The sequence below is a fragment of the Botrytis cinerea genome, chromosome 14 (assembly GCF_000143535.2).
Source record: "Botrytis cinerea B05.10 chromosome 14, complete sequence".
In the NCBI taxonomy this organism is placed as follows: Eukaryota; Fungi; Ascomycota; class Leotiomycetes; order Helotiales; family Sclerotiniaceae; genus Botrytis; species Botrytis cinerea.
This window is the reverse complement of record NC_037323.1, coordinates 858,396-878,979: the sequence shown is the minus strand read 5'-3', so window position 1 is coordinate 878,979 and position 20,584 is coordinate 858,396. Positions and strand designations below refer to the sequence as shown.

At 44.0% G+C, this 20,584-nt stretch overlaps 5 protein-coding genes across 5 annotated transcripts; 3 read left to right on the top strand and 2 right to left on the bottom strand.

Moving 5' to 3' along the window:
- Window positions 1–1,603: 1,603 nt before the first annotated feature.
- Window positions 1,604–3,480, top strand: BCIN_14g02110 (hypothetical protein). The gene is made up of 2 exons (XM_001553081.2): window positions 1,604–2,505; window positions 2,633–3,480. The coding sequence occupies exons 1-2, from the start codon at window positions 2,099–2,101 to the stop codon at window positions 3,135–3,137; spliced, it is 912 nt and encodes a 303-aa protein (XP_001553131.1). The 5' UTR covers window positions 1,604–2,098; the 3' UTR covers window positions 3,138–3,480.
- Window positions 3,481–4,439: 959 nt separating this feature from the next.
- Window positions 4,440–7,721, top strand: Bcvid30. Its single transcript, XM_024697071.1, has 8 exons — window positions 4,440–5,671; window positions 5,725–5,948; window positions 6,046–6,176; window positions 6,333–6,373; window positions 6,424–6,475; window positions 6,526–6,679; window positions 6,727–7,251; window positions 7,341–7,721. Exons 1-8 carry the CDS (start codon window positions 4,800–4,802, stop codon window positions 7,508–7,510), a joined length of 2,169 nt encoding a protein of 722 aa, XP_024552885.1. The 5' UTR covers window positions 4,440–4,799; the 3' UTR covers window positions 7,511–7,721.
- A 3,863-nt stretch (window positions 7,722–11,584) lies between these two features.
- BCIN_14g02090 (hypothetical protein) lies at window positions 11,585–13,179 on the top strand. The gene is made up of 3 exons (XM_001553077.2): window positions 11,585–12,157; window positions 12,230–12,478; window positions 12,535–13,179. The coding sequence occupies exons 1-3, from the start codon at window positions 11,813–11,815 to the stop codon at window positions 12,958–12,960; spliced, it is 1,020 nt and encodes a 339-aa protein (XP_001553127.1). The 5' UTR covers window positions 11,585–11,812; the 3' UTR covers window positions 12,961–13,179.
- Window positions 13,180–14,519: 1,340 nt separating this feature from the next.
- On the bottom strand, window positions 14,520–16,339 carry BCIN_14g02080 (hypothetical protein). Its single transcript, XM_001553075.2, has 2 exons — window positions 15,927–16,339; window positions 14,520–15,874 (listed from the first exon to the last, which is right to left on the bottom strand). Exons 1-2 carry the CDS (start codon window positions 16,316–16,318, stop codon window positions 14,668–14,670), a joined length of 1,599 nt encoding a protein of 532 aa, XP_001553125.1. The 5' UTR covers window positions 16,319–16,339; the 3' UTR covers window positions 14,520–14,667.
- A 2,086-nt stretch (window positions 16,340–18,425) lies between these two features.
- Window positions 18,426–20,198, bottom strand: BCIN_14g02070 (hypothetical protein). The gene has a single exon (XM_001553073.2). The coding sequence runs from the start codon at window positions 19,891–19,893 to the stop codon at window positions 18,994–18,996; it is 900 nt and encodes a 299-aa protein (XP_001553123.1). The 5' UTR covers window positions 19,894–20,198; the 3' UTR covers window positions 18,426–18,993.
- Window positions 20,199–20,584: the final 386 nt, after the last annotated feature.

Below are 20,584 nucleotides of genomic sequence, written 5' to 3'. Positions count from 1 at the left end.
ATTATCTGTCATGGGCGAAGATTTCGGGTCCCGAGGAAGATTGATATGTATTCCAGCGAAGTCCATGAGGTTAGAGTCTTTGACCGACATAGCATTGTCTGAAGCTAAACAAGATATTTAAGTAACGTCGATGAGAAAATCATCCACATTTGCTTCATTACACACTATTGGTCGAATTGTTCCAATGCTGTGACTTGGACAGACATCAAATGATGGGCCATACTAGGTAATCATCAATGATAAATGCAAATAATGCTGCATACGACGAAGCAACATTTGGCTATGAATGCTGTCCAACTTGAGTTGGCCTGGTGTGTACCTCTGTGAAATGACGAACGTTGGAAATTCTAGCCCATTTATCAAAAGCGATAAAGATTGGAATAGAAACACAACAGACCGACGATTTGTTGATGTCAAAACTATTTGACAGGTCCAAACCTCCAAACCTCCGAACCATCAACGCAACGATTTTGGAGCGGAACATGCACAAAAGGATTGGTCAAAGGATCAAGCAGTGCTATGCTATCCTTTGTCATTGCTTTCCTGCTAGTTGACGCCATCATACCTTTCTTGGTCAAATTCCCAAGATTTCTGCTTCGAACAATCCAGGGTTTCAGGCGTGCGCGGCAATGCTTATATTTGCGAAGCCCAAGTCATTGTGGAAATCTCGAATGGCAATGTGACGGAAAGAGAGGGATGCATCGGATTATGAAGCTAATGATCCGATAAAAAAAATCAATCATCAGCCGCTGGACCATGTCCACAAGAAGAAGAAAAAGAAGAAGAAAGGGGCCACCCTCGTAATCTCTTCGCCCAATAGCTCAAGATAAATGGGTGTGGTGATGCGCACATCAAATTGCTGTTTCCGGGGATTGTATTATGTTGCTTATGTTGCAAGCCTCGTTTATTGTTGTAAACATGGTCGGAAAGCATGATCGAGATGGATGCTAGGTATAGGACAGAGAGGGGAACTAGGTATAGTACAGAGAGGAGAGATGCTAGGCCATCCGGAGCAAAGGGAAAGGTGCGACGATGCGAAAGTTAAAAGTCAATATACAATAGTAAGTAGTAAATAGTGATCAATAGTGATAAAACCAGTTTATGCTCTGTTCTTAGCTACTTTTATCAAATTGGCGGCTCGTGATGTGTGTATGTGCATGTGTGTATGTGTATGTGTGTATGTGTATGTGTGTGTGTGATGTGTGATGTGTGTACCTAGGTGGGAAAAGAACTGATCATGGCATCTTATCCATATTCACACCCGTGTTTCCTTTCCTTTCCTTTCCCTTCCTGTCCTTTCCCTTCCCTTCCAAGCATCCAACGTTCGACGGGCAGGCCAGGGATTGCGGAAGGAAGGGACAGCAAGGAGATTGGAAAGAAAGAGGCGTGCCCAGTCCCTTGCTGAAACTGGCAATGGACGATAACGTGGATTGCTTGCTTCATCCGCGATGGCAATATGTAGAAAACGCTTCATGATGTAAACCACCGAGAATATTTCTTTATTTTCCCCCCAAGGAAACAGATAATATATATATATATATATACATACCATCCCAAGATCAGGAATAGATGAGAAGGAAACCCCCCAATGGAAACCGCAGCAGAACTCCGTCCGTCCTCGCCCAGCCCCAAACACAAGGGAAGCCAAAAAAGCCGACTTCGCGTAGAATCTTCAACTTGAACTAATAATAATCTGGGTGAAAGAGCACCAACATTCTCAGCCTGCCTTCACTCAACGCGTATAGTAGAGGGAAAAAAAACGAGACAAGTCCATTTGCTCTTAAATTTTAATCATGATTTTCCATACCCCCATAACCTTTCCTTCCAACTTATTATTACTTCGTTTTTCAATCCAACCAAAAAGAAATTATTCACACCCAACACCTTAAAATATTTTCGAACCATGTTGAATGCCATCAACATTTGACCTCCCATATCATAACCCATCGCCCATACCGATACCGATACTGTACGATTGATTCGAGGGCTCAGGATATCCGTCCTTGACACATACAATACCTCACCACCCTAATTTCTGCGACCGTCAATTCCAACCCTTCAAACTTTCACGTCTCACAACTCCCACGACTTCTCCATCATGGCTTCAGCAAGCAGGCCTTCGCCGACTATCTCGACTCCACGACGAAAGTCGTCGGGTCCGAAAGAGAAGAATTCTATGATCATTACTCTCAAATTATCTCCTGCAAAGTTAAGGGGTGTTGGTCAGTCTTTGTTCAAAGAAGACTCTCCGTCAAAGGATTCCGCTTCAACAATGCCAACTGCTGCACCTGTCGCAAAGAGTCAAAATGGTGATGTTCCGGCCGAGTCGGATCCAAATACTCCCGTACCAAATGGTACTGATACACCAGTTTCGTCATCGATGCCCCCTCCAACGGAAGCAATCAAGAAGAAGGCTGGCGTTAAGAGGAGTTCTACTGCCGCCTTGGGATCGGAGACAACCCCAAGGGCTAGAGGCAAGCCAGGTCCCAAAAAGAAGGCAAGATTGTAAGTATATTGCACCCTTTCTCTGCCGTGGAGCTTCAATGTTTTGTCTCTCGCCGGGCGGATCAATGCTCTAGGGAACACCGGGCTCTGCAGTTATCTTCTTTTACATGTGCTAACTCTATCTTAGGGATGATGGCACACTTGCTCCCAACGGAAGTACTCCAAGGGCGTCCAATGGAAATAGCTCCCATCGGCTTGGGCCCAAGGCCAACCAAGGCGCAATTAATGCTGGTTTACGTGCCCTCGATCGTTCTGGTAAACCTTGTCGCAAATGGGAGAAGCGCTCCTTCGTTATCAAAACATTTACGGGCATTCCTATCGAAATCCCTAGATGGAGAGCCCCTCCTAAAGTGGCCATTAACCCCAGTACTGAAGGCTCGTCAACCGGTGATAGCAGCAAGGAAAATAAAGAAAACAGCCAGATTGAAAGTGAGAAGAGCACTAGCGCGATGGATGTTGATGCTACCAACCTCGTCAGCTCTCCTCCAGCTATAGCTTCAGCTCCAGCTCCAGCTCCAGCCTCTACCGCTACCTCTACCTCTACCTCTACCTCTATTTCTGCACCTGCTGTTGCAACTACTTCTACTCAAGATCAAACTCAGTCTCCTGCGATCATCACTGCTTCCGCCTAATACTTTTCCCTACATTAATCTTTTATCCCGTGTATTAGAACTCGGATTTTACCCAATCAACCTTTTCTTTCTCGTTAATGGGCAATCTTTTCATGGAACCGGATTACAAAATGTCCCCACGGCTTTACCACCAGAGCAAGACATGTACAAAATTTTCTTTGGTTTCAATTCACTGGACTTTGGGAAAATCTACGGGGCGTTGTGAATGGAATGGGGTGGAGTGGAAATAAATTCCGCCGAGGCAATGGTGTTTCTGGCGTTTCCTCAGCGCAGGGGAGTGTTAATGTAGCATATCGTGGCCTTTGGGTTCACACATTATTGCTTGAACAATTCTAGATTATGACTACTTTCTTGTTTCCACGGCCTGACCGGACCTACAAGGGTGAATTCACGTGTTTCCTTACCATGATCTCCAATCCAGAGTACTAACCCATGGTGGCAAGCTATTCACAGACGGGTGAGTGAATTCGTCAGTAACTTTTACTCTCACACGGGTAGCTTTAACTGACTGTTCATTTATGCCATCGGTTCATGGCAAGTCTCATCCCTTATAAGGGTCCCAGCTGTCCATGTCATTCTTGAATATATGCGTCGTCAGGCAATATTTTTTATGGTAGTGACTTATATTTGAGCTTGTATATAAATTGACACGATCTATAATGTGATTATTTGAACCCAAATGGGTGCTGATTGATTTTCCCCTGATCTATCTGGTAGGTTCTTAATGGTTCGACTTCGATTGGGTGATGTATATATATATATATATATATATATACCAAGTAAATTGCTATGGCTGGGAACTATGCTCGTTCAAACGGGCTCGAGCATCATGACATTTTGGTCTTGTGTCTTTGGGACGATTTCTGTTATCACATCACATCACATCATATCATCTCATACCAAGTAGGAATTTAGAAAGCATATTGAACACTCTGAGAGGGTATCGTTCCGCCCGCATGTGCATGTATGTAGGAAGCTAGATCGATCAGTTACCTAGGTCGCTACTTGATTATTGTACTGATCTCATCCCATAATAATAAATGCTACTCGAACTATGGCGATGTTGTTCACGAGCAGCAAGTGAACGCGATAATTAGTAAGTGAAGTTCGTGATAAGTGTTTCTCCTCACGATGATTTTCATCACACCCCCGGTTATCGGGGATCGTACCATATCCGGATTAGCTCACGTATGATGAAATCCGCAAATGGCAACATTCGAGGAACCACCAGTGAATCTACCTACCAGCCTACCCAGCTACCGTACGTTGATGTATTAAAGATTCGATAACAACTTATCATTCGTACAATCTACAAACTAAAGTTTTGAAAAGAAATTGAACATTCAGAAATATGATTCTGGCATGAATTCTGAACTCAACCACATTAACACTTGATGATATTTCGCTAGTCATGAAACAATCCAACTACTACTGGTACATCACACTTCGTCTCCACCTTGGTCCAATCCGTCGTCATTCACTACTGAATTGAGAGCTGCAGATAGGTAACAAGTACAACTTCTGCGCTTTGCAACCTCAAGCCCAAGGAATAAAACAACACAAAACAGCCTCCACACACAAACACACCTCTCGACTTCTGAATACTCACAAGCGACAACGAATCTCTTCTCTCAATCCAGTTACTGCCTACATACTTTCAGAATGACAAACTCATATCCTTCGGGCTCACCGGGGGTTCCAGACTCTGGCATGCCTACTGGAGCTCCCGGTTTCATGCCTCGAAGATCTTCATATGCCTCTGTTGTATCTGGCATAGCTGCCGGAAACTCCCAACAATATGGACAACCTTCAAGATCCGGAAATTTCGCAAACCTCCTAAATTCGAACACACACATGTTAAATCAACAACAAGATTCCATTTACTACGATCCAAATTACACTGGGCGATACGGATATGGGGCGTTCGCTGGGTTTGATGAGGAAAATGGTAATGGCGGGGTCAACAATGGACGATCAGGATCATGGGGTAGAGGAGGACAACTGCCAAGCTTCTCGAGTGCGTTTGGTTCACTCGCAAATGAGTTTTCTTCATTCTCAAATGGGCATGGGTACGGTGGACTTGGTGGAAATGCAGACCATTTCTTTGTGCCCTCATATCTGAGGGGATCGAAATATGTGCAAAAGTTAGAGGAAGCGCACAAGGCAAAGGTTCTGGCGCATAGAGATGGGTCAGCCCCATCATCACAACCAAATTCTCTTTCAACAAGTGCTAGCAGTGTCAATCTACATGCAAAGATGGTCCCTTCGCACCGAGGTAGGCCTTATGACCTTGTCGAAAAAACACCCCTCATCGAAGATGAACCCTTATCCCCATTGCCAAGTAAATGGAGCACAACAGACAAATTCGGAGCATTAGAAGTCACAAGTGATGGCTTTGAAGTGAAATTGACGGGCCCGAAATCCATGAACGATCGAGATAATGAGGCATCCGCCATCAGATCCGATCACCCCATGCCTCCTCAGTGTGGAATTTATTATTTCGAGGTGACAGTTCTATCACGAAAGCGAGAAGAGTATGGCTTTCAATTGATTTTCATGGTTAGAACCTCACTAACGCTCACTGTAGTAGCTCTATTGGTATTGGATTTTCTACCAAAAAAATACCCTTATCAAGATTACCGGGTTGGGAACCTGATTCTTGGGCATATCACGGTGATGATGGCCATGGATATGCTGGTGCAAGTATTGGGAAAACTTATGGTCCATCATTCTCCACGGAAGATGTAATAGGCTGTGGAGTCAACTTTTCAACTGGTGTTGCCTTCTTCACAAAGAATGGAGATCAATTAGGTCAGTATTTGTAAACATTTTCGCATGCCACAACTCGATTCTATTTCATTGTTTCTGTCATATTCTCTTGGAATACTTGTTAATATCATCATTCAAGGTATTGCCTTCCGAGATGTAACTGGAAGGGGCGAGCTCTTTCCGTCTGTTGGTATGAAAAAGCCTGGCGAGCACATCAGAGTAAATTTCGGGCAAAGTCCGTTTGTCTACAACATAGATGAAATGATCTTGGTCAGTAGGAATATTTCTATAATATCTTTATATCTTCAGCTCCAAACATCCTAAGAACCCTTGTCTGCTATGCTTCGTTCATTTCGGGACCAGTTGCGCACTAAACGATTGGAGACACAACTCGCAGTCAGAAATCATGGCCTAACACTTTTCCAGCACGAAGAATGTCGAATTGGGAATGAGATCGCTTCGACCAGGTATTTGACCTCGACCTTGTAACTTGTTGAGATGCTAAACAGCCTCTTAGTACTACCAAACTTCAACCGCCATTAAATGAAACGGAATTGGTTCAAGCTTTGGTACGACTTACCTCAAGATGTTCCACCATCTAATGACTGATTTCTGACAGGTTCTACAATTTTTGACACATGATGGCTATGTCGAAACGGCAAGAGAATTTGCGAATGAAGTTCACTCTGAAAAGAAGGCTTTGAATATGGATCCTGATGTTACCATACAAGGATTCGATATCAAAGATGATCAAGATGCTAGCCATAGACAACGTGAGTATTTCTGACAAATGCCAAATATCAATACTAATATTTTACAGGTATACGCACGGCAATATTAGAGGGGGATATTGAGCAGGCCCTCAAACATACTAACGCATATTATCCTCAAGTTCTGAAAGACAACGAACACGTTTATTTTCGATTGAGATGTCGCAAGTTCATCGAAATGGTTCGACAGATGGCAGAAATTTATAACTCCAATTCGAATAACGGATCGAAAAAGAATTCGGCGCATAACGGGGATTGGTATGATGATATTATAAATCATGATATGGACCTGGACGATCATCAACCCCAGGCCAACAATTGGGATAGAATGGAAACAGATGGGGGTGAGAATCTTGAAACTGATTATCAAAATTTGCTATCAGATACATTGTCATACGGACAGGTTCTTCAAGCAGAATTCAAGGACGATCCAAGAAGAGAGGTTAGTAAAGCTTTGGAGGATGCTTTCTCGTTATTCGCATACAAAGATCCTATCAATGAGAAAAGCGTCTCACATCTCTTGGATCCGAGTGGGAGGGTTGCTGTAGCGGAGGAATTGAACTCTGCTATTCTTCGTAAGTCGTCTCTCGGTTTAATTTCCGCTTGAAGAATCGCTAGCGTGAGCCTTCTTGTTTGTATGCTTGGTTGCTAACACAGGCAAAAGTCTCCCTTGGCAAATCATCCTCAGCGGCCCTCGAGCGTGTCTACCAACAAACAACGGTACTTCTAGAAGACCTTAGAGAATCGGGTGGGCCGGGGGCTTTTGTTAATATTGATAACTACACGAGACCAAGGAGGAATGATGGCGCAACTAGAAATTATAGTCAGGGTTAATAGGAGGTCCTTTTACAAGATTCCCGGAGGTTTAGGGAAAGGATGCAAGCAGAGTATTCTCGAATGGTTTAGGGGTAAGGGAAAGGATTGGGGGTTGAAGAATGAGGTGAGCAATGGAGGCAGGAGTGGAAAATGGAACGAGTAATGATTAGCAACATGGAATGATAAACTATATTTAATGAGGTCATACTAGCTGCAAATCGAAGATATACTCATTCGAGCATATGAGCGTATGACTGTGGTATGAATACGCTTCTCTCATAATTTCCTTTGAAATGATTTTCCGGTTCATGGTATGATAGACACGGTGTGGTTTCTATTGAGGATGGTATTATAATACTTGAAATTTCCATAACATGCAGGCCAGAGGGGAGGCAAAGGCTTGTATGGAGGACAGAGAACATATTGATACATAAACATTATCACAAGTAAACATGTATCTCAAGCCAAGATGCACTTTCTGCGAGTAAAATATTTGGTATTATTATCTGGAGTAATAGGATATATATACATAAATATAGTATAGATAGGTTAGGTGAGTGTACACTAACTAACTAATCTACAGCTTGTCGTATGTTCATATCCAATTCCTCGCGTGATTCTATAGACTGCTAGTACCTAGGCACCTAGGTACTTGGGTGTGTGTACTAGGTAGGTTGCATCATACTATATATGTGTGTGTGTATATTTGTGAACCCGTTTGATCTCTTCTAAATCCATCTGTAATGATTGGATTGGATTGGAAGGACATTGAACTGGATTGGATTAAGACATCAATCGATGCCACCAAGAAAAAAGGAAGAAGAAAAAAAAAAAAGGGAAAGGAAAGAAAACGCCGAAAAACACCATGTTGTGTGTGGTCCTGGTATATGCTAAATGCCATATCCGTATCCCAAATGCCGAAACGCCGTCGCCCCCGCCTGTCCGCCCTGTTCTTGAGCTCGTGGTTTCGTTATGCAAGTCGTGGGAGGAGAGTGCAGATGAGGAAGTTTGCTGAGATGAAATGGGGGGTGGTTTGTGGGAATTTCTACTGGGATCGTAGAGTGATGTTTGTCCATCGCTTGCTTCTTTGCATCTCTCTTTTTTTTATTTTTAACTCTCCTCTTTCGGCTTGTGTGCGTGGTGTGAATTGTTTGTTTGACGCTTGGATTCTGCGCAAGAGATCGATTGCTGGAGAGTTCGCATGCCCGTGTGGATGTGTGGGTATGCTGCCCGTTGTATATCGACATCTTCGCACGCTCATCAACATCACATTTCTCCATATTCCCGATGGATGTCTACAATCCGCAGCCCTCCATATCTCGCATTAGACATGCCATCTGTGCCCGCTTAGCGGCCTCGGCGACGAGATTGAAATCTTTTAGAAACGGGGAGGTTTCGTCTTGACTTGAGGAGCGCTGCGGCGCTTGTTGTGCGGGGGGTTGAGGGGCGGATGTTGGTCCGCTGGAGGAGGTGGTCGAGGGGCCGGACGGGAAAGATTGGAAGTATGTTGATGAGGAGGTTGTACGGGTTGGTGATGTGAGAGGGGCGTTCATTTTTACGTTTTGGGGGGTGGGTTGCAGGTGGATGGAAAAGTATATTTTTCTCTGTTGTGCTTGGGACGAAGAGCGGGGTTGGCTGTGAAGATTTTGGATTGGATACAAAGAACTTTCTCGGTTTTTTGGGGGTAGGAGAAATGTATATATCGGTAGTATTCAAGTATCTGTACTCTGTGATCTGAACGACGTAACGTATGATGAATCCAAGCTCGTTTTTTCTTGCACTTTGCACTTTGCTCTTGTATTTTTTGTAACTCCCAAAATGCGTATACCTCGGTCGAACTAAGACACAAAACTCTTCAAGTGGTTCTCATGCGGAACGTAGTCTGGGTAATCTTAAACTCAAACCCCGGACTTGTTGTGGAAATCGAAGATGGTTTGATCGTATATGACGATCGGTCTTGTTTTGGGCCTTGGGAAAAGAGATTCCGAAGAAAGCTTGACTCGAAGTGCGTAGATTGATGCCGGATTGGTGCGCAGCGATATGACGATGGACGAGAGGATGTGTCAAGTGTCAATGTCGAAAGAAATAGTGCGAGAGTATATTCGAAATCAAACAATGTCAACTTGAACTAGAGGGAGAGAGATGAGGGGTACGATGGCTGGATGAGTATTGAGGTGGGATGAGAGTAACAACGTGCAGCGGGTACGGAGGGCTTTTGAAGTACTCGGTAGATTTCTCGTTGTTGGAGAAGATGTGGGCAGGTGGTTCTTGGAGAAGGTCGGTCGAGATATGGGTGGGTGATGGAGATTTGGAGCCAGGCAGGTCCTTTGTTTCAAGTGACTTCCTTTGAGGACCAGAAGGAATTGTTGCGTATTTGAATCCAGACGATCAAGTGACGAAATTCTTTTCTTTATTTACAATTTCGGATTGAAAGGGTTCTGCGAGACAAGCAAGGTTGGAAGTGGGTTGAACATGATATTCTCAAGGGTCGCATCCATGGATTGCTTTCGGTAAATACATTTTGGACAACTGGACCACGAAGGAGCATCATCGTCCGAGTACACTGCACAGTTTTGAATGGGGGCAATCCAGGGTTGTCGATTATTGTCTCATAAGTATCCTCTACATGCGCGTCCATTGCAATCTAATTGGCCACTGTCCTCAGATATCCCACAGCCGTTTTTCATTTGGTTTTTACCAGAGTATTCTGTTATCGGCTTCCTGCTAGGGACGCATGTTGCTAACTCAATTTATGACATGGGCAAAGAGAACGGCCGCTTTGTTTTCTCCGCAATTGCAAGGTACTCGTGCCAAATTGTCGAAGAACTATTCCATTTATAGTATTTCCCCATACCACTATCGATTTAGTCGTAAAGGAGCCACTTCGTACGCATTTTCTTTCGGGTTAATATTTCATCCCGCCGTGAGGGAGAGACCCTAAGAGCCTTATCGTTGTGGAACCAAAAACGGATCATACGTTTCTTTGTTTTTCATCCGAGGTCCAGCGATGGCAATGTTGCGAGGTCGGATAAAAAGTTACGCAGGAAATGTTGGCAGGTGCGTAAACGTATGTAGGTATGTAATATATATGAGAGTATGAGAGCATGAGAGCATGAGAGCATGAGAGCATGAGAGCATGAGAGCATGCAAGTACGAGAATGATGCCATTTTGAACAGGGCTCGGCTATTCGATTGCTGCCCCCTTTTATATATTTATTGTGTTCCGTCTTCCTTCCAGCCCTCCTTGCTTACTCTGGTGATTAAATGACCTTGTTGCGTGGGAGTGACGATATATTTCCTTCGCACAGAAACACTAGCACGCTTGTTCTGCATGTCAGAAAAATCTTGCATGCATTTTGTGCGCATCGTACCTGGCCCTGGGCCAAAGATCCATCTCTTGTGGTTCGGGGGTTCTTTTTCATACCTTGTAGGTTCATGCATCCACGATCTTTAAAAAGATTCCAAGGCAGTTCGTTCATCTCACCCAATATCGTTCCATCATTCTCACGCCAGAGATGCATTCTACATGTGCACATACATACATCGATCTATACATGGACGTTGCTGTTTCGGTGGTAATATGGGACCACACCACGGATTGTGTACGATGTGGATGTAGATTAGATGTAGCTTTCACACCCGATGATTCTCGATATTCTTCACGACATCTTTTCGACATTTGTTTCTCGGTCCCTCGATGCCAACAGTCCACTCATTATGTACCTAGAACCTAGATACAACAAGTAATCTGGAATCCTACATTTTACGGATAAACCCATTTTTTCCATCAATTAAAAACGGGAGATACTTCGGTATTCATGTGCAGTTTCCGGTAAATATACGCATCGTGGTGTATCATACCTGGTACTAACAGCTCACACTCACCAGGACTAGGGAAAGTTGGAAGTTGTATGGACCACCAGGACCTTTAAATCTAATTCGAAATGCAAAGGTGCCTTATCTTATCCAATCCTCCGTTCGTGCCGTTCCTCGGCCCTTCTTTTTCGCATTGAAATTTGCTCTGTCGCGGCTATCCAGAAAAAGAATGAAAAAGAATGAAAAAAAAATTAGACAAATGAAATTAATTGAGTCGGTGCGCGTGAGGCCAACGGGCAGCAGCCTCATCTTTTTAATTTTCTGTCCCATGGGCCATGAGAGAAAAGGAAACTATCGGAAGACGCGCCGAAACTACCAAGGTCCCTAGTAATAGTCACGGATCTGTGACGGTTTAACTTAACTCGAACATTGTTGTTCTGATTCGATATTACCCTGGTCTGGTCGCTCTATCTAATAAGTCATTCGAGATTGGCAAGGGAAGCTATGCCTCCTTCAAATGAATCAACCTCGTCTGCGAGGCCTAAGCAGAACGAGAGGAAGGATGGCTCGACTACCCAGAAAGATCCCACATACAATCAATCCAATTTCACTCGGCAGACAAATGCCGTGAAGGATTTATTCAGTATACCAAGACCGGTTAAGAAATTGTTTGACAAAGTTCCTGTGGTTACATATCCAGCAAACGAATTGCCACAGAGGAGTCCTGGGGCAAAGGGTAGAAAGAATGATAGAGATGCTAGATTGCCCAGTTTATACATTTTCTGTAGAGAGGGCGAGGAAGAGAATAGAGGCAGACCAAGTTTTAATCCGGGATGTTTGAAATGGCAGGTATGTCTACCTGTGTAGAGATTGAAGCGAGCAGTACCAAATATAAGACAACGAGGCTGACGGTATGGACAGACGTTTTTAAACCTCGCAGGAGTGAACCATAACATTGTCTCTTCAAATAATCACGCTTCACCTACTGGTGTTCTACCTTTCCTCTTACCAGGCATCAAATCGAATTCCGCACAAGATGACTACCTCCCAATACCGAGCAGTGGACTGGTGAAATATGCAAAGGGACAGGGAAAGAAAGTCCCGGAACCAAAGAGTAGGAAATTGGAAGCTTATCAAGCTCTAATAGATCACAATATACGAAATGCCTGGGTACGTCTCTATACTTCCCCAATATTAGACTTGACGACCCAACTAATCTTCTCAAGCTACACACTCTCTATCTTACCCCCTCAAATTTTCGCGCGATAGCCACTCCTCTCTACATAGACCCGGCATCATCCTCTCTCCCAGTCCGCCTCTACACGGCCCATCAACTGCGCTCCGCAGCCGAATCGGAGTTGCGCAAGAGCGCGGAGATTATTGACGAGGAAACGATTTATAGGGAGGCGGGCAGAGCATGGGAAGCACTTAGTTTGTTACTCGGGGATGAGAAGTGGTTTGCTGGGGATGGGCCGGGCCTTTTTGATGCGAGCGTTTTCGCTTATACGTGGTTATTAGGTGATGAGGGGTTGGGGTGGGGAAAGGGTGATAGGAGGTTGGCGGAGGGAGTGAGCAAGTGGAGAAATCTTGAGAGACATAGAGACAGGATATTTAGGAGGTGTTGGGGAGAGGAGGATGGTGTCCTGGTATGAACGGAGAGGGGAGAGGTGTACTAAAGATATAAGATATAAGATGGAAGAAGGGGAAAATAGGTGTTGACACTATGATTCGGAGATTTGAAGGACACCAAAGAACATTATGGCCACCAAAAAAAGTACAGTCTCAGAGGATCATGGGATGGCAGAGGGATGAAATAAATGAATCTCCCATGCATAGTAGCATCAAAACTCAAAGAAAACAAATTCAAACCAGAGAATTTTAATTCGGCGGGGAAGTGTTACTTCGCCTCTCACCTCTCGCAAAGTTTATGTTACTCTTTCAAAATCTTTTTGCTTTCTTTTACTTTTCGTTTTTCTTGCAGCTTCTGGATGCACATACCTGAGTAGGTTCATCGGGGCCTGTATTCGAAGTTTAACTTACTGGAGCTAAGTCAGTACTTCAGCCTTCCATACTGAAAATCCCACAGCTTCAAATTGTTGATGCAAGGCAATCTATATTATTTCAGCATAACCACCTCCCACTCCCCGCCCTCCTTTATCGCCTTTCCAAACGTAATCCCATTCACATACGCTTCCGCTACAAGCCTATACTGTCCATCCGTGCCCTGTCTCAACACAAATGGTACCAACGATCCAGCCATAACCACAATCGAATCGCCAAACTCCAAATTGAGATCCCTCGCCCTAACACATCCCAACATAGTAAATAACAACTGGCGATGCGAGAGAGTATGTTTTACCCTATGCTTGAATTCCACATCACTCGATGGTGTTCTCCGCCAATTTCGGCGGGGCGTTGCTACTGAATATAAGGCGGCATGCGCGACGTTTGAGATGTGATGTCTCTTCTGTCCCGCCGTATGCAGTATTGGTTATCTGCTTTCACGAATACAGATCTGGTAATTTTAGCTCTCCTATGAAAGCTTTCATGTCTAGTCGTGCTTTTCTTCGAAATGTAGTCTAGCCTTGACCATTGGTGTTGCTCCCCATGGTGGAGAGAAGTTCAAGTGCTGGCTCAGAAAACATGTCATTTTCGCCGAGCTAGATCTAAGTTCTCTGACTGTGAGTGTATATATCGCTTGTGACGGACACCTTTTCCTCGTCATTGTTCTGCTTTATGCATATGCCGCCAATTCAGAACTCTTCGGGGGGATGGGCTCGGTCCGGTATCCCGGGCTATAACTGAGGCTAGATGCGAACTGTTTTATTGGTCCATATTCCCGCCCATGTTGAATTCTGAAGCAAATGAAGGGTTTGATTACAATGTTAGGGTCGACGAAAGCATAGCTTTAAGTGCAGAAATAGCCAAAGTCTATCACTTTTCATAGGAACGTCTGAAAACGTGCTAGGAAATTTATGATACGAAAGTAACGTCTTCCACAGGTACTACCTCTGCGGAGTAGCTGTTCTATCAGTTTTTCAGCCAGATGAAGGATGGCTTGGATATTAAATCGGCTGCGAGATAATAATATTGTTGTACTCAATCTTAGCCTGCAGAATCGCACATCTATCGCAACTCGTAAGATTAATGTAAATATCACGAGGCGATACATCACTCATGTCCTTGATAATATATGCCGCAAGTGTATTCTTTTACTCAAAAATTCGAAAAGTGGCAATGAAATCTCAGCACTATTTAACAAAAAACCATACTAGTCAACGAAGCCTGTTAAATGAAACCCCCTACCCAGCTTCATCTTAAACCCTAATCGTTTTCCTACTAGTCTTGGGGACTTCGGATTAATGTGCCGACGCGTGGAGCTTCAAACTTGAAACCTCAGCTGTGCTTCCTCCTACAAACCAGAGGTCCACGATCCCACCAAATATACCGGCAGACTCTTTGATCTGTGGTGTTCCAAGTCCCATAATGGCGATACATCTCATACCGGTAGATGTAGTAGCAGCGTTGTCGTTCTTGCCGAGATCCTCTAGCTTCAAAAAGACCGCGTCAGAGATACGCGGTGTGGGGTTTGTTTTTGGTGCTGGGGAGCGAATCTCAACTCCAGCATCTGTCTGAACGTAATGTAGATACCATTTGATATCTAGGTTCCTCCACAAGGTGAAAGTTTGGCTTGTCTTAGGTGGTTGAATAGTTAACATCATCGCATTGTCAAGTGAAATGCGCGGCAGCGTAATCTGGGATGCTAAGCCTATTTGTGAATCTACAAACACTCCGACTGGAATCATGAGGCCATCCACAATATTGATCCATTGAAAGTCGCTCGCGAACTGCCCCTTATTCACGGCAAACAAAGGCTGAGGCAACAAAAGCATTGACCATTGATATTTTTCAAACAATGCCGTGAGAAAAATCATCTTGATTTCATCCATGGGAAGATCGTAGTTGACAGTAATACCCTCAAGCTCCATTGCTCCTATTAATGCCCAGCAAGAATCCTGGACCTTGCCGAATCTACGGCTCTGCTTGCCACTGAGTATATACAGTGGAGAAGCCTTACCGTACGCAACGAAGCCAGAGGTGACCAAAGCTCGAAGAGTCTGGCGAAACTCATTTGCCATGTGAATCGACTCACCAATTAATTTGCCGACCTTGTTTTGGGGTTCTTCTCCGTTGGCTTGCAGCAAGAAGGATTGGGCTAGCCCGATAGTGAGCTTAGTAACCCTGGCCGTCAAGTCAATTACAGAAGCGTGCCCCCCATTGTGCATAAACATATCATTTTGAAGGGTATTGCTTACGCCGTCGATTAGGACGGTTTCGGGGAGTAGAACACCTTCTTGGAGCGTCCAACCCGAGGCCAGCCATCGTTCTGCTTCCCGGGATTGAGTGAGCAGTTGCACAATTTTGTCAAAATATGCTTTGGGATCAGTTGGTAATGTTTCACCGTCTTCTGATCCCGCTAGAAGGAGCGTTTTCAATGGGCTTTTCAAACTCCAATCTGTAGAATGAAGCCACACGATACTCTTCTTAGCATTGCGGTATATGTTCCTAACGATTTGCTCAGTTATCATTCAGTAAAACTGGGAATAAGCGAACAAACAATTGCTTCGCGATTTCTTCGTGCGCTGCACTTCTCAGGCGAGGAGTGATAGTTCGTTGACCACACAAAGTTTCCTGAGGAACACACATCCAATCCCACCAGACATAACGAGTGCCCATTTTTGCCACAACCTCTTTTGCTCGATCAAGACTGAATCCAGTGGTAGTTGGCACGTCCCAAAGAAGACCACTGGGTAATTTATTATCTGGTTGCGGCTTTTTGAGATCGGCGATATAGCCCCAGGTGTAGGAAACGATACCATAACCTTCCGTTTTGATGGTGCTGGCAATATCAATATATCGCACAAGCTTCCAATCACGGATATCCAGGAGCCACCGAGGGGTTAGGGGGTCGTTCGGAGGAATTAACTGGTCTCTACTAGCTGGGTCCATCTTGGTAGTCTGAGCTGCTGCTTGATGAAAGGGGGTATACAAAATGGTTTGAGCTGTAAAGAAAATATATTTTGAGGTCGGTAGCTTTGATGAAGGGATAGATGGGGGATTAAATATTGATACACAGCTGGGAATAGCCTCGTTTACCGCGCTCAAAGGACCAGTGACCTAGGATCATTCTCGCAATTGCCACGCCTCAACTTGAATCTAACCTATAATTCAGTTAGTGGAGTTGTGTTTTTGTTCCGTGCAAATAGTTGGTAGAGTTTCTGTCCTGGCAGCTGATCACAAGTTTTGCAAAAGCCGCATTGTATATGCCACCAGTTCATGGATTATTAAGAAGCTTCTCAATGGCTGGCTGTGTAATTCTGTAATCCTGGGCACACACATAGCTCTCTCATTTTCTGCTCCACCTTTGCCTCTTCAGCGGTTATAGCGCTTATTCAAGGCCAAAGTTTCTGTCAAAATGATCAACCAGCCAGTAGTCAGCAGGCCTGAAAGCTGAGAATTTAGAGCATTCATGAGTCAGGAAAGTCATGACCCAGCTGGTGTCTAGTCATTGGCGCCAAAAATTATCTTAATGAAGTTAAGTGAGATTGGAGATCGTCGAAGGAGCTGAGTGTGTCTTCATTTCTCGTCTCCTATCGTGTTCACCACTACCAAATTAAGATTAATTATCCGTAGATAAGCTGCTGACAGCAATCTATAGTAAGTAAAATGAAACTTTAGAGTTAAACAATAGCTGAATGTCTGGCTGTTTGACCCAATATACTTCTTCTCAATGGCACTTTGGGAGATTGTGGTTTAGAAGCATCTAATTAGCGGGGTCATAATTTTACATGTGCAGCGAGATCGACGAGGTTTTGTTTGTGCAGAGACTAGACATTATGGGCACACGATGAAGCATCTGATGTGCTATCCAATCTTCTGCCAGTTGTGGATTGAGCTGGGATGGAAGATGCTAGATGAGCCGAAAGAACCAAGTTAGCTTGAAGACGGGATGAACTTGGAGACGGGATGATATTGAAAATCTAGTAGTGGTAAATTGAGTTCTAAACACCTAGTATCTGGAGATCTCACAAGTTTTCCTCTAGGTACATATGGTCTCTACTTCATCACCATCACTCATGGCTGACTGTATTCAATTGGCGGAGCAAATTGCACGTCCAAGGTTTGAACTTTGAAAATACTTCCGAGGTAGTTTGTGGGGATGTAGAAACACCAGATATTAGTTCATGCGTCAATACCAAGAGTATTCCTCGAAAATGGCTTCCTGTCAATCGTCTTTTTATTGTAGCGCCTGGACGCTTTATAAGTGTGAGGAACAAAGAAGTAGTAGGAGGTGAGTAGTTCTCTGTATCATTCTCATAATTCATGTCCTGTTATTACTTATTCGCATCCTAACTTCTAATGTTCATCTCAACGATGACGCAGTACTTCCTAAACACAATAATTGGAGTTATTCTGGCTCAAAGCATCTTAGAGGGCGGCGGTGGAGATATACCGACCTATGAAACGAAGATGACTCGAAGTCCTAGATACATGTATAAGTTTGTGTACCCACAATGAGAAAAAATGGGCTTGTAATTAGTATAGGCAATTTGTATTATTTGAATACAAGTGTGTCTATAGAACACATACCGCTGCATCGACATTCACAACCTGAGATAGTTCTAGCCAGCAAATGATTCAACTTCAAGTAGGGATATACAGTACGTGTGGTTCTCATCCTTGTATACTTTAGAAGCAAGAATATGGATGGATAAATCCGGAGTTGAAGAAGTTTGATAGGAGGTCGAGGGCTAGCGGTAGATGACGATAAAGGGGTCAGGCCTGGGATCTATTTATGTTATCGAGACAACCATGAAATTATGCATTGATGAGACTATATTCAGTATTGAATTTATTTTTGCATGGAACTTCTATTGGGTGGTTGGCAATGCACCATCATTTAAGATTTACAGCGATGTACTGTGCCAGACAAAAGAATATTGAGCTGTGAAACACTGGCAAGGCCAAGAACCTGCGACCAACATATTAAAATAACTCGCAGTCACATCACACGAATCAAAGGCATTGAAAAGACATTGTGTGGAACAGATTCAATTGTCCTCTATCCCATCTATCTATCATCTCGTTATCATGATTTGACACATAATCATTATCCAATCTGTCGTGCCAACATTCCTCATCATCATGAATCATGACCATCATGTTTCATTACCAATAAAAGACCTGTCATATCTCATTCAATCATGAGAGTATGTGCCTATCATTACCCTGCACCACCCCCCCTTCTGGCAATTTATCGTCCCCTTTTCCTCCTCTTCATGTGGTAACCTTCCTTTCCTTCCCAAAAGTTGAAGAAGTACAGTGAATAGTTCCATGAAAACTTGTCATTTGTTAAGTGTACATGAAATTCGCGAACGGTTCGCTAATTTCGGTTTGCACCGCGGATTCGGTTTCCTGTGGGACACACATCATGACAAGTACCAGACTTGGCTTGATGTATGCATGCATATTTTTCGTGATTTTCTATTTAATTGGATGCGAAAACTTGCACTAGGGTGAAGATTTGAACGCGGTGCGAAAATGGCACATTTGTCTCTTCGTGAAACTGTGTTTGAGTCTCAGTGTTGTGTTGGGTTTCCAGTCCAGGATCATTAGGTGTTCATTCATCGACGGACAACGATTCCATTTCTGCGGGATGATCGTGAGTAATCAGCCTCATCCTCTGAGCTACAGGAGTCTGAATCGCTGGATCCGCATCGAGAACCTCCACAATCCAACTTGATTCTATCCCCCTTTCTCGTAATTCCATATCTTTCACACGTGCAGGATGATACGTTAGAACCTGATGAATAATCGCTCATGCTCGAAGCTGAAGATGGAGAGCTGGTGCCACTGGTGTCGGAGATGGTAGAGCCGACAGATGAAGATGGTGAGCCTGGAAGATCGTAATCGTAGTCGTACTCATCCATGGTGGTAGCACCAAAGCGTGCGGTAAGTTCATCGACAGTTGGGCCAGCGTAATCACCTTCGAGGATGTGCTTGGTGGCGTGTGGAGACATGGGTTTAGGAGATTTGATTTGAGAGATGGAGAGGGGTCGACCTTTAGGAATGTCAACGCTGAGATGTGAGTCGCGGCGGGATTCTCTGTGGGAAGATGAATGTGAAGAGTGTGATGATTTGGAGCTGGAAGAATGCTTAGATGATGAGCTGGAAGAGTGCTTGGAGCTTGACGAGCTGGACTTGGATGATCGACTTGAGGACTTTTCGACTGGGACGTCGAGGATGTTCAGGACGCGACCGGTAGTTGGTTCGACAGTTGATGAGACGGCAGGGTCGTGTGAGACATGGTACCCATCGATGATGTAGTAATACCAATATCTTTGACCAGGTTGAAGAGTGGTGCCTTGAAATCTGAAAGTACCTTTCCAGCTACCTGATTTTGAAGAAGTCTTGTCTTTAGCGAGTGGAAGTTGACCAGCATAGTTATCCCAGCTACCAAGTAAATGAACGGTCTTAACACTGGAAGAAACACGGAGAGAGAATGATAATTGAATGGCTGCCATTTTGATCGATTTTGATGCGAAATACTAAGATGAAAATTCAATGTACTGAAATTGGCTAATTCGAGCAAGAAGAGACTAGTCTTTGGTGGTTAGATTCGGATTGTATGGATTAGGAGGTTTGTGAATAAAAAATTAATAAAAAGTTGACCGGCAACTTGATAGAATGATTAGAATGTAAAGATTTTGGTATGATATTACAGAGCACAGCTCTTTGGGTACGGGGAGAAAAAACAAAAAGATGAAGAAAAACAAAAAAGGGCGGAAAATGAAGGAGACTAGCTCTTGAGAATGAATTGACTGCTTGCTGAGGAGAAGAAGAAGATATTTTGAGAGGGGGCACAGCGTCCCTTTATGGTCGCAGAGGTAGAGGCATCCATCATAGTCATTGGGATTGATCATTGGATAGGCCCACCATAGAGCTTCCTATGGTAAGGCGCAGAATTGGTACAATCCTAGAATCCCGCAAATCCCGTCCGCATATGATGCACGACCGAGTGCAATATTGAACAAGGGGAAAGCTGCAGCCATTGATGAGGGGAAGTTAGTTAGTTCGTTCGTTGCTCGGCGTATGTGCATGCACTCCGGTTAGATTACCGTACATTCGGACTCCACGAATTATACGACCCAATTGACAAAAACTCAAAGGAAAAATAAGTTGATTCGATGATCAAGGCGAGCTGCAGTCATTGGG

Coding starts and splice junctions, on each gene's coding strand:
- BCIN_14g02090 (XM_001553077.2), top strand. CDS start 11,813: ATGCCTCCTTCAAATGAATCAACCTCGTCTGCGAGGCCTAAGCAGAAC. Junction 12,158..12,229: donor CGGGATGTTTGAAATGGCAG/GTATGTCTACCT, acceptor CGGTATGGACAG/ACGTTTTTAAACCTCGCAGG. Junction 12,479..12,534: donor ACAATATACGAAATGCCTGG/GTACGTCTCTAT, acceptor AATCTTCTCAAG/CTACACACTCTCTATCTTAC.
- Bcvid30 (XM_024697071.1), top strand. CDS start 4,800: ATGACAAACTCATATCCTTCGGGCTCACCGGGGGTTCCAGACTCTGGC. Junction 5,672..5,724: donor CTATCACGAAAGCGAGAAGA/GTATGGCTTTCA, acceptor CGCTCACTGTAG/TAGCTCTATTGGTATTGGAT. Junction 6,476..6,525: donor CGGAATTGGTTCAAGCTTTG/GTACGACTTACC, acceptor GATTTCTGACAG/GTTCTACAATTTTTGACACA.
- BCIN_14g02070 (XM_001553073.2), bottom strand. CDS start 19,893: ATGGCAGCCATTCAATTATCATTCTCTCTCCGTGTTTCTTCCAGTGTT.
- BCIN_14g02110 (XM_001553081.2), top strand. CDS start 2,099: ATGGCTTCAGCAAGCAGGCCTTCGCCGACTATCTCGACTCCACGACGA. Junction 2,506..2,632: donor CCCAAAAAGAAGGCAAGATT/GTAAGTATATTG, acceptor ACTCTATCTTAG/GGATGATGGCACACTTGCTC.
- BCIN_14g02080 (XM_001553075.2), bottom strand. CDS start 16,318: ATGGACCCAGCTAGTAGAGACCAGTTAATTCCTCCGAACGACCCCCTA. Junction 15,875..15,926: donor GAAGAAATCGCGAAGCAATT/GTTTGTTCGCTT, acceptor GCAAATCGTTAG/GAACATATACCGCAATGCTA.